At 38.2% G+C, this 11,401-nt stretch overlaps 2 protein-coding genes across 4 annotated transcripts in view; one reads left to right on the top strand and one right to left on the bottom strand.

Annotated features, from left to right (window-relative positions):
* Window positions 1-11,401, bottom strand: part of ribc1 (RIB43A domain with coiled-coils 1) — a 119,351-nt gene that overhangs the window by 12,112 nt on the left and 95,838 nt on the right. The gene's annotated exons all lie outside the window — the stretch shown is intronic.
* On the top strand, window positions 534-10,929 carry phf8 (PHD finger protein 8). 3 transcript variants are annotated; one of them, XM_084014405.1, is made up of 22 exons: window positions 534-719; window positions 1,469-1,746; window positions 1,959-2,044; window positions 2,162-2,288; window positions 2,537-2,697; window positions 2,820-2,961; window positions 3,199-3,385; window positions 3,513-3,675; window positions 3,796-3,883; window positions 4,393-4,499; window positions 4,614-4,705; window positions 5,393-5,482; window positions 5,604-5,894; window positions 6,005-6,087; window positions 6,174-6,343; window positions 6,804-6,889; window positions 7,608-7,729; window positions 8,047-8,378; window positions 8,484-8,579; window positions 8,669-8,778; window positions 8,882-9,242; window positions 9,334-10,929. In XM_084014405.1, the coding sequence occupies exons 2-22, from the start codon at window positions 1,649-1,651 to the stop codon at window positions 9,420-9,422; spliced, it is 3,081 nt and encodes a 1,026-aa protein (XP_083870531.1). In that variant the 5' UTR covers window positions 534-719; window positions 1,469-1,648; the 3' UTR covers window positions 9,423-10,929. The 3 variants fall into 3 exon arrangements, with proteins under 3 accessions (XP_083870531.1, XP_083870532.1, XP_083870530.1); XM_084014406.1 differs by having other exon boundaries at window positions 534-831; window positions 5,604-5,885; window positions 8,882-9,236; XM_084014404.1 differs by having other exon boundaries at window positions 534-831.

Here is an 11,401-nt window from a genome sequence, read left to right as displayed (position 1 = left end):
AAGCTGGCCAATTTTCACAAACGAGCTTGGATATTAGCTTTTAAAGATACGTTTCTCCACATTCATGCATGATATGGAACAATAGGTATTATCTAGAAACAAGGCCAGATACATTAAAACAATGTAATCTTTAGATTAGAGCTTTAGAACTCGAATAATACTTTCTAAAATAATATAATAATGTTGTAAAGAGTAGCCTATATCATCAAGATAAGATAACTAACAAAAAACGAATGAAACGTCTCAAATAATTGTTTTGGTTTTGCTTTGTAATTAAAAAAAAAGGTTTATATTTGGTTTACATTTCCCTTGTCCATTTAAATTATGTTATATGTTTTTTAAAACAAATTATGTTCTCTGGTTTGGTCCGTTATTGTTGTTTCATGTGTAAATGTTAAAATTATAATTTTTCAACATGTGCAAATAAAGTGTATACTTTTCTAAAAAAAAATATCATTTGAAGTATGGTCAACAAAAATAAAAAAAAAACCTCCATATTTGAGTGTCTGCAACTTTATTGTTCTTTCAATAGCAGACAGCGACGAACGACCGTCTGACGCTACTGCCTTTGAAATGGCGTTGATGTAGTTCAATTCGCCGTTATTTGTAGTTATTGTGCTCGTTTTGGTCGCTTCATATTTTTGTTTTCTGATCAAGTGTAAACTTCTGGATCGACCCTCTATGTTTGGACATTACGGAGTTCATAAACACAAAAAGTGGTAAAGCAAATTGTTTATAATTTACGTTGCATAATAAGGCCGCAACTAACCCCGTCCTTGCGTAGGTATTACAACGGCTTTTGAATGCCTAGCCTGCCGCAGCTAAATTTCGGTGAGTTGCTACGTTAAATATCAAGTAAAATAGCAAACGACGCTTCTTTGCTAGGCTTAAATTAATCAGCAGAATTATGTGCATTCAGTGTTTCTTTGAAGTTTTACCGCTAAATGACAAAAACTGTTTTCTAGTGTACGTTAAAGTTAACATCTTCCCAAATGCCTAGGTTAGCTACATCGCTAGCTGCTATAGCTAACGATAGCATACTTGCTAAACACATTAGTGCTATGATAGCAATACAGCATTCACGGGACATAGCGTGTTTACAAACAGTGAGCTAACGTTGATTTGCCAGTCGGCTACTGTTAACTACTGCTGTTATTTAACGGAAGCAAAATGTTTCTAATCAAAAATGTACGAATGAAATAAGATGAGTGTTGCTTCTAGTTATGTATTTAATTAATATGGAATAGTTTTATACGCGTAAGATTGGTGTTATGCGACCGAAACGACAAGTTTCGTTACTCAGCTGGTTGACTGAGTTTGCATCTCAGGTGGCCGGAGTAGCTAATGTGTTCTCTGTATAATGTGTTCTCTATATATTACGTAGCAATGAGCTTTCAATGTAGATGCGTTATTGGCATGGCTGATGGCAAGCAATTGACATCTTTTTCTTTCTGTTATATTTCAACAGGTGTCCAATTGAATCCCGGCGGACATGTGTATCAGTAACTGGATTCTGGAAGTGAAGTTACAGTCAACAGTAACGTTACATAATTAATAAAGAGTTTAGTTTGTTAAATAGTCCCTCCCAACTGAGTTAGATTTTGACATCAGTTGAAAGCTAATTTCATCTCACATACACACACTCAATATGGCATCGGTGCCAGTGTACTGCTTGTGTCGCCTGCCATATGATGTGACACGCTTCATGATCGAGTGTGACATTTGTCAAGACTGGTTCCATGGAAGGTAAGTCCATTTCAGATGAAACACTTTTTTGTCTGTTTTTATTCTGTGTGCAATGGGATTCAAATATTATGGTGTGTGAATTATGAAGCAGTTGTCGCTGTGGTCTTAACTGCATATATCCTCTTGGTTTGCTCTATGTTTGACCCACGACAGTTCATTCAGCTGTCCTCTTTACGTGTTCTTTATCTGATATGATGATGTTTTCTGTGTAGCTGTGTTGGAGTAGAGGAGGAAAAAGCAACTGAGATTGACCTGTACCATTGCCCAAACTGTCAGGTCACTCATGGGCCATCTGTCAGTAAGTCACCGTTCCTTAAGTATATTTTTCTTAAATTGTTATAATCTTATTCGTTTACTTTTACATATTAATGCACTTTCTGATCTTTTTTCTGATTTTGTCTCTCCTTTTTCCTAGTGCGCAAACGCCGTGGAGGCAATAAGCAGACAGATGGTGGTGCTCCTGGTGCAAGAGATCCAAGTCGGCCTGTTAAGACAGGCAGTCCACAGTTTGTTAGGGAGCTACGGAGCCGCACCTTCCCAGGGTTAGTCTCCTGCAAACATTTGTGATTCTCAAGTTCAGTGTTTCCTCTAGTGGGTCGCCGATGCTAGATGTTGATAGCGGAAGCCCTGCAAGTTTAAAGATAAAACTATGATTAAATGATAACCCAAGGTGCTCTTGTGTTGGTATGCCATTTATGTAAAAAAAACTATAAAGCATTCTGTTTTGAATATTTTCTCTCTGTGATCACAATCAGGTCTTGTATAATGTCTGTTTGTGTGTCTATAACAGCGCGGATGAAGTCTTGCTAAAACCGTCTGGGGCCCAGCTGACGGTCGAGTTTCTGGAAGAGCATTCGTTCAGTGTTCCTGTCATGGTGCTGAGACGGGATGGCCTAGGCATGACCCTTCCTCCAGCATCATTCAGTGTCACCGATGTAGAGCACTACATTGGTAAAAATAAATTCTACTAAGTTTAAATACATAGATCTGCATTGATTAATGTAAAGATTTTAGGCTAAAATGGGACATTAAAATGCATTTCCTCAAGCTTGTTCATTTTTCTGTAATTCCAGGATCAGACAAACAGATTGATGTGATTGATGTGTCTCGCCAATGTGACCTGAAGATGCGGTTGGGAGACTTTGTTGAATACTACAACAGCCCTAACAGAGATAAAGTACTCAATGTCATCAGCTTGGAGTTCTCTGAGACCAGGTACACAAAGATTTTCACTGTAATGTGACTGTTATATCTGACTGTTCAGTTCATTTTTGGATGCAATGTCTTTAAGTTTACTCAATTTCTTTTTGTTACTTCTCTAACAATGTCAGTTGATCTTAAAAAACAAAAGAAATAATTGGTACTTCACTGTTTTGAGTCAGCTTGTGTTGTTACGGGTAAGGATTGAAATAATGTTTTGAAGACTAAAGATGAATGTTGGACTTGTTTTAGGCTCTCAAACTTGGTAGAGACTCCAAAGATTGTGAGGAAATTGTCATGGGTGGAAAACCTCTGGCCTGAAGAGTCTGTGTTTGAACGCCCTAATGTGCAGAAGTACTGCCTAATGGGGGTGAAGGACAGCTACACAGACTTCCACATTGACTTTGGAGGCACCTCAGTGTGGTACCATGTGTTGAGGGTGAGAAGAAAAAAAACATTCATATATGTTTGGGACCTTTCAGTTACACTGACTGCAATTTAAAAAGATAGAAAGATGAAACATGGGTATTTTGTTTTATAAAGAGCTAGTGTCTCTGTCTTTTCAGGGCGAGAAAATCTTCTACCTAATTTCCCCAACTGCAGCCAACTTGGCACTTTTTGAGCGGTGGAGTTCCTCATCTAACCAAAATGAGATGTTCTTTGGAGACCAAGTTGACATGTGTTACAAGTGCTCTGTCAAACAAGGAAACACCTTGTTCATACCAACAGGTGAGCTGTAATGATTCTTTTTACGTTGGTTACAGTAAAATTATTTTAGCAGAGTTCTGATAGTCAACATGTCTTAATGACAATTAATGTTGACACTTTTGTCATTTGTTTGTATTCCAGGTTGGATTCATGCTGTGCTGACTCCAGTTGACTGCCTGGCCTTTGGAGGAAACTTCTTGCATAGTCTCAACATTGACATGCAGTTGCGGTGAGTTTCCTCTGAACTATTTCCATGCCATGACTATATAATCTCATTGTAGCCCTTTTTGAAATGTTCTTTTAATGTTGTTGACTTTTAAACAACACTCGTGAACCTGACTGGCCAACTATAAAAGCAATACAAAGAGAACGGGGTTAAGAAAACATTTTTTTTTTTATTAGCAAATTGTTTCATGCGTTTACATACTTAAAGAAAAATAACTAGGGAAAAAAACACTTGGCAAATCCTTGCTGAATTGGAAAAGGACAATTACCTTTCTGGTGTTTTCTACTACAGCCCCCAAAACTGTATATTCACTGTTGAAATGTGTCTGATCTTAATTAAGACAAGCTCAAACATAAACATGCTCAAGGAACTTCTATCCCAGAAGTACTGTAGTTCCTCACTTCTAGTTCCTAAGCCTATTGCTATTCATTTGTGGTCACATCTCAGATGAGGTAATCTGCAAGGCTGTGGAATTAATAACTAATGTTCCTGTGCTGTGTTATCATTTTTAGGGCATATGAAATAGAGAAGAGATTGAGCACAGCAGACATGTTCAGTTTCCCCAACTTTGAGACTGTATGCTGGTATGTTGGAAAGCACTTTCTCGATACCTTCAGAGGTGAGGAAATTCAATTAATTTCATAATATTCATTCAAAGTTATGTGAACTGCTTGAATAGCCTGTGTTTGCTGTCATTTTGATGTTATTAACCCTGTGCTATCCTGTCCAACAGGTTTGAGAGAAAACCGCAGACATCCTGCCACTTATCTAGTTCATGGAGCTAAGGCGTTGAACAATGCCTTCCGCACATGGACCCATAAAGAAGTAGGCAAAATCACTCTTTCTCTCTTCACTTTAGTTACTTAGGTTTTCCACATAACTAATTGTGACAATGGCATGCTAGCTAAAAATGAGGTTAATTTTGCACCAGACTGCATGCAAGCTCTAATAAATGGAGCAGATGCAACAGTGAAATTATTATTATTGCAACACCTCTAAAGGTCACTAATTTGTTTGTTTAATGAATGTAAAAACAACACTTTGTGTTTTTATGGGGGTTTATATGTCAGACTATTTCTTGGCTCTGTGCAGTTTCCCGGCAACCAGCAGATAATCCAGCAATTTACTGGTCATGACCAAGAAATGGCATATAACCCTTTGTAAAATGGCAGTTTTCCATTTAACACAGTCACGATAAAACATGTTATTTAGTGAATTTTGGAGGTACTAGTTGGCGGATTTTGTTACAATTCCTCAGAGCCGTTCTAGCTATTTCCACTTTTCCAGTCTTTGTTCTAAGATAGCGGGGCTGCTGGCTGTATGTTCAGCAGATGTATATGAGGGTGGTTTTGAACTTCTCATCTAACTCTCTATATATCAAACTAATCCTTTACATTTTTAATATAAACAAGAGAATGCAGAATAGACAATGTCTTATATTGCGCACCATAATATTAGATGTAACTGCAAAGTATTGTCTGAGATGGCTGATCGTTGTCTCCACACACCCAGGCTTTAGCAGATCATCAAGTGGAGATTCCTGAAACCATCAATACTCAGACACTAGTAAAGGACCTGGCCAAGGAGATTCGTCTGGTTGAGGTAAATGGTAGAATCACTGAAAATCTGCACAGTTTTAGCTCTGTTTTAATTTTGTGAATGTGTTTGTGAATATTACTATTACTTTTTTGATTTTACTGACTACAATATTCTCTTTTGATAGGACATCTTCCAGCAAAACATTGGCCGCACTGGACCTCCGTTTCCTGGGTCACCACTCTCTAAAGCTCCTCTGACCACCTCTCAGAATTCAGGACGCCCCCCTGGGAAAAAGAAAGGACCCAAACCCAAGGAGGTGATTGGGGGTCTTGGGCCCCCAGTAACCAAGAAGAAGAGTCAGAAGGGGCTCCTTAAGGCAGAAGCAGGAGAACTTGACCTCATTGAGATCCACACCAAACATACACTCAAAAAATTTCAACCTGGCAAGTCCAAAAACAAGAACAAGGTTAACAAGGTAGGCTGTTTGCAAACATTTTTGATGGCAACAGAAATGTTTATCCAGTATTTTTGTGTATGTGATTGTTTCATCCCCATATTTTCTTACAATTCCTATCCATTTTCCAGCTGGAGTTGCCTTTAGATGAGTTTGAAGGGAAGCTAAATAAAAGCAAACTGAAACTTGTGCTGACCAATGGAAAACTCCAAGGGTAAGCTTTGGAGCCATTTGGTGCGTTCCCATTACTTTTGTGAAGTTATGGTCCACTAAAGCTTTTGGCTGATCCTCTGGTTTTAGTAAGAAGAACAGTAGCAGTAATGGTGCGGGAAGGGCAGGAAAGTACAAACATCTTACCATGGAGGGATCCAGTCTGTCTGACTTGGAGTCTGAGGATGAGCTGCAGATTGACGAGACCCCTCCTCCACGACGCAAGCCTGCAGGGCCTAGCAAGAAAAAGAAATTAAGTGGTGAGAATTTAACTTTAAATAAGAGTATTGTGAATGCTTAAATGATTGTTGAATTTCTCGTGGGGGCATTTCTGTAAATCCTTTACCCACCAGTGAAATCTATGAGAGATCTGTATAGCTACTTAGATACTTAAGACATCTACCTCGTACCTAATATACTACTGTAAACTAATTGTTACAGTATAGTACATGGGTAGAGCAAGTTGTCCTCCAATCAGAAGATCAGCGGTGCGATCCCCAGCTACTCTGGTGTCATGTGAAAGTCTCTTTGGGCAAGATTCTAAACCCCAGATTTCCTCTGTGTGGTGTGTGTGAATGTTCGTTAGACCCTGATGGGCAGGTGGCACCTTTACTTGCATGGCAGCCTCCGGTATATGAATGTGTGTGTGAATGTAGACATGTTGTGTAAAGTGCTTTATAAATTGCAGGTCCATTTATCATTTTTAAAATGCACCTTCAGGTCTTCCTCGGAAGCTACCTAGAGCCAAACCCTGCTCTGACCCCAATCGCATCAGGGAGCCAGGAGAGGTAGACTTTGACATTGAGGTAAGTTTATTATGGGTACCAGGGTTGGAATTTTGTCATTTTAGGGGTAAGGCCTTTTTTTTTTTTTTTTATGGGCACCAAGGATACATGACAGGCCACAAAGGCCATCGGGTAAAATGAGATGGTTCTACCTTTCCGATTAATACCATAACATCCTAATTCATAACAAAACATGAATTATGTATTACAATATTTTTAATACCAATATCAAGTTAAAGTTGCATTGGATTTTTTTTTTTTTTTAATAACATCTTACAAAGGAATTTCTACTTGAAAGCAATAAAACATATTCTGGATGAAATCTTTATATATATATATATATATATATATATATAATCTTTAAGCTGTATTAGCCAGTATTAATCACTAAATCACACATGCCATTGCAGGACACAGCTGGGAAGATTGTGTGATTGTGACTACATGGCTTTGAGTTGAAAGCTTTATCGTAGGTGTTTTGAAGATGTTACGTGTTTTGAAGATGTTACGCCTCTCATCCAAGAGGCTTCTGCAATTCTAACTAAAAAGTGGGGAGTTACTCAGTTAGAACTGAAGAAACCAATTGCCTACGATAAATGCTGATTTTAGTATTAGCATTTATATACACGTTACTCCCCGTATGTTTTTTATGATGCATGTCATGCATTATCCACCATAACTGTATTTTCAAAATTCTGGTTCAATACTTACAATAGCATGTTTTTGCATTTTGCTTCAGGAGGATTACACCACAGACGAAGAGGCACTAGCCGCCCATGGGGTGAAGGGTGGAGCGGGTGGAATTCTGGACTTATTGAAGGCCAGTAAGCAAGTGGCAGGCTTGGACTCTGCAACACTCAGGTAGAGCTGATTAATCACAAGTGATTCTATTTAATATTTATTTATTTAACATTAAAATCAGGAAGAGTCTGGGATCATATTTTATAAGTTGCATGATTTCTAACGCTATATGTTTTAAGCATGCTTCCTGTGCTTAGGATTCCAGTGTAATAGTTTAGAACAGAAGTGGGAATAATGTCTCACTGTGTTGTTGCAACAATCCAATAACCTTTGAAACTTGCGTAGTTCACATAATTGCAATGACCCTGACACTATGCTATGTTTAGGAGGTTATTTTTGAGATGCTGAGTGATTGCTTAACTCTGTCCTTCTCTCAGTGAGGAAGCGCCAGCCTCTCCCAGTACTCGTGATGCCATACAGGGTATGCTGTCCATGGCCAACCCCCCTTCCTCGTCCTCATCTTCCTCCTCTTCATCTCCCTTATCCATTTCTGGAGGTCTGACAGAGGGATTAGGGGTGGTCAAGGAAAAGGGTGGCAAGGCTGTATGGGTGACTGGAGGGGTAAAAAAGACAAAAGTTCCTGATAAAAAACCTGTCGTCCAGCGGCCTGGGAAACGTGCAATTAAACGGCCAGCCCGTCATCTAAGTGATGAGGACAGTCCAGATGAGCAAGAGACTCTGGGAACCTGTTTTAAAGATTCAGACTATGGTGAGCAATACTTACACCTGCTGCTTAACAAGTCCGTGCTTGTCAAAGTTCTAACGCTTGTATTGATGAAGCCAGTGATTAATTATTGTAATAATTTTGCTTAAGTTTACCCGTCCTTGGAATCTGATGAGGAGGACCGTGCCAACAAGGCTAAGATGAAGCGGAAAAAAAACTGGGATGATACACCCTGGAGCCCGAAAGGTACCTCGATTAAACACGGCAGCAAGAAACATCAGAATGCTTTTACCTCTCTAATGGTTGATCTCTTATTAATTTATTTTCATTTATAGCCAGGGTGATGCCTACCCTTCCCAAACAGGAACGACCAGCCAGGGAAGGGGCTAGAGTCGCATCAGTAGAAACTGGACTTGCTGCAGCTGCTGCCAAGCTGGCGCAACAAGTGAGTTGAGAAACCAAGCTTATTGGTTTTTGCCCAGTAAAGTTGAGTAAAAACAGCTTGCAATATAAGAAAATAACTTTTGTTTCTTCTTTTTATGAACCAGGAGCAACAAAAGCCTGCTAAAAGGAAGTATACCAAAAAGCAGCGTCCTCCTGCTCCTATAGCCCCTCCTCCCCCCGTTCAGACTGAGCCAGCCCCACCCTCACCAACACCTGCCCCAGAGTCTGCAGCCGACTTCAGCCCAGACAGGAGGATGGATTACTACTCTGCCAGTCTGTTGGACCATGAATACACAGCAGGGCCAGGACCTTTTGGCCCTGGCGGCCCTAGAGGCAGCGGAGCAATGGCCCCCGGTGTATTCCTCACATCACGTCGACCTTCACTTTCTCCGCAGAACAGCAGCTCTCACTCTGGTACATCCCCTGCAGCTTTAGCCAGCCAAGGCACAACAGGAGTTGGTCAAGGTAAGCATGAGTGTAAAGCATTGACAGTATGATTTCATATATTTGTGATGGCATATTTTCTCATTTATTTTCCCATTTTACTTTAATATAGGGAAACGTCCAAAGAAAGGACTTGCGACTGCAAAACAGAGACTTGGGAAAATTCTGAAAATTCACCGTAATGGCAAACTTCTCTTGTGAGAGATGTTGGCAAAGTGGCTGAAGACTTTAAAGTAGGGCTGAAGGAAAAGGCTTTTGTGAAAGTAGATCTGAAGGAAATGCAGATGGTGATCTATATTTTGTACTCTAGATAAATGTGTTTACTGCTTTCATCTGTTATTGAACCTCATTATATCTTGTCCTACACCTGTTACTCTCATTTATCCATATATGCATAAAGGTATTCCAGAGGCATATCTGTAACTTGAAACAAATGGTTAGTACCGCTGAAATGATCACATTTGACGTTGGCAATGGGAAATTGTGACATACATTTCAAAATGACAGGTGGACATGGATTTAACTAGCTAGATTAACTAGTGTGATACATTTACAAAACCCAGTGTTTTATTTAATTTAGGCCATTTTTGTGTCCGCTATGCTATGCTAAGACATTCTACTGTCCTTCATACATTTTTAAAAAGGGAAAAACACATTTTCTAGTCAGGTAAAATATAGTTTATACTACTCAAACACATACACACTCATGCAGTTGTAGTCTTGTATTTAGTTGTATTTTATTTACCTCATAAAACCTATTCTTGTGTGGTATTATGATGCTAGGATACAGTCTTTTCACACAACAAACGTGCAAAAATGTACATGGTTGGCAGCACCCAGAATGCAACGTGTATCAATTATTTTTGAGTAATTTGTCACTGATGTTTGTACAACTCATTTTACTCCATAACCTGTGCTATACACATGAAGTGATGCCAAGAGTAACATCATACTGTTTTATTTATTCTTATCACATTATTTTAACAAGGCAGCATTTTCCTTCTCTCAGCCCACTTTAAAACGGCGTAATAAGTCCCTACTTTAATTATTTCCAACCCCATAATACCTGTACAAAAAGCGTATCAATTGCTTTGTTAGATTTTCTTTTTTTTACATTTTGTTTTCATTGTAAATATTTGTAATATTTGTAATTTATATAGCTTCATTGGAAGAGAAGAAACATATTATGAGATGAAGAGACTAGTTTCCTGCAAGTTGCCATAATTTGTGACCCAAATTTTGGCAATATTCTTGGGCCAGATCTAGATATGGACTTTCTTTCCACAGATTGTACTAGTTATAAAATGTTGGCAGAAGTGTAGATTTAACTGTGTGAAACATTGTGATGATGCAGGACATGAATTGATATGTAAATATATGTTGTAATTTAAGTTCTTTTATAGTTCAAAAACTTTGAAATCTTTCTTAACTTGTACATGATACATTGCTGTATTTGGTAAATATCTGAAATAGTTCTCTTTTTATATTTGTACACAGTAATTGTCATGCTGCTTAGTTTGTCATGTTGTCTTGTCAGTGTAATAGTGGAAATGTTCTGGAAAAAAATGCCCTTGTGTTAATTTGTCCATCTACTTTTATATTAATTATTGTTGATATTCACTCCTGTGTTGGTGTGTACCGTGTGTTTTAAACATGGTGTGTTTAAATACGACCTTGAACAGATAAAATATACCGTGGGCAAAATTTCTTTTTTCATTGCATTTATTTTACAACTACCACATTGTGAGTTGTGGGTCAAATGATGGTTTTCAAATTACAGTGCTTCAGTTTACTGAGAACTCAGTTTTCAGGGCAGTCATTAAGTGGATTTAAGGCCATTTTTTGGAATATATTGTTAAGTCCTCATTAAGACGACTTGATAAATGTGTTGTATTAAACACATGAACAATTATCTTTTTTTTTTTCAAATGAAAATACAGTTTAATGTGAATAAGCCAGTTTAGATATTACATGGCTAGAGTTTTTCTTTTTTTGGGGGTATGAATTATTTAACAATTATTTCCACATATAAACATTATTAATGGTCAAGTTGCTCTGTCCAAATAGGGGTTGAATCAGTTTGTTTTAAAATTGTCCATTCTTTGTTTCCTTATTGTCAGTGTCTTTGAATACACTTTCATATTAAACTGAATTAAAAATATATTTTTCATAAATCCTGG

The sequence above is a fragment of the Eutrigla gurnardus genome (assembly GCF_963514095.1).
Source record: "Eutrigla gurnardus genome assembly, chromosome: 8".
Lineage (NCBI taxonomy): Eukaryota > Metazoa > Chordata > Actinopteri > Perciformes > Triglidae > Eutrigla > Eutrigla gurnardus.
Note: the sequence above shows the minus strand (reverse complement) of the source record. Positions and strands in the feature narration are given on the sequence as shown.

Coding starts and splice junctions, on each gene's coding strand:
- phf8 (XM_084014405.1), top strand. CDS start 1,649: ATGGCATCGGTGCCAGTGTACTGCTTGTGTCGCCTGCCATATGATGTG. Junction 1,747..1,958: donor CAAGACTGGTTCCATGGAAG/GTAAGTCCATTT, acceptor TTTTCTGTGTAG/CTGTGTTGGAGTAGAGGAGG. Junction 2,289..2,536: donor CGGAGCCGCACCTTCCCAGG/GTTAGTCTCCTG, acceptor TGTCTATAACAG/CGCGGATGAAGTCTTGCTAA.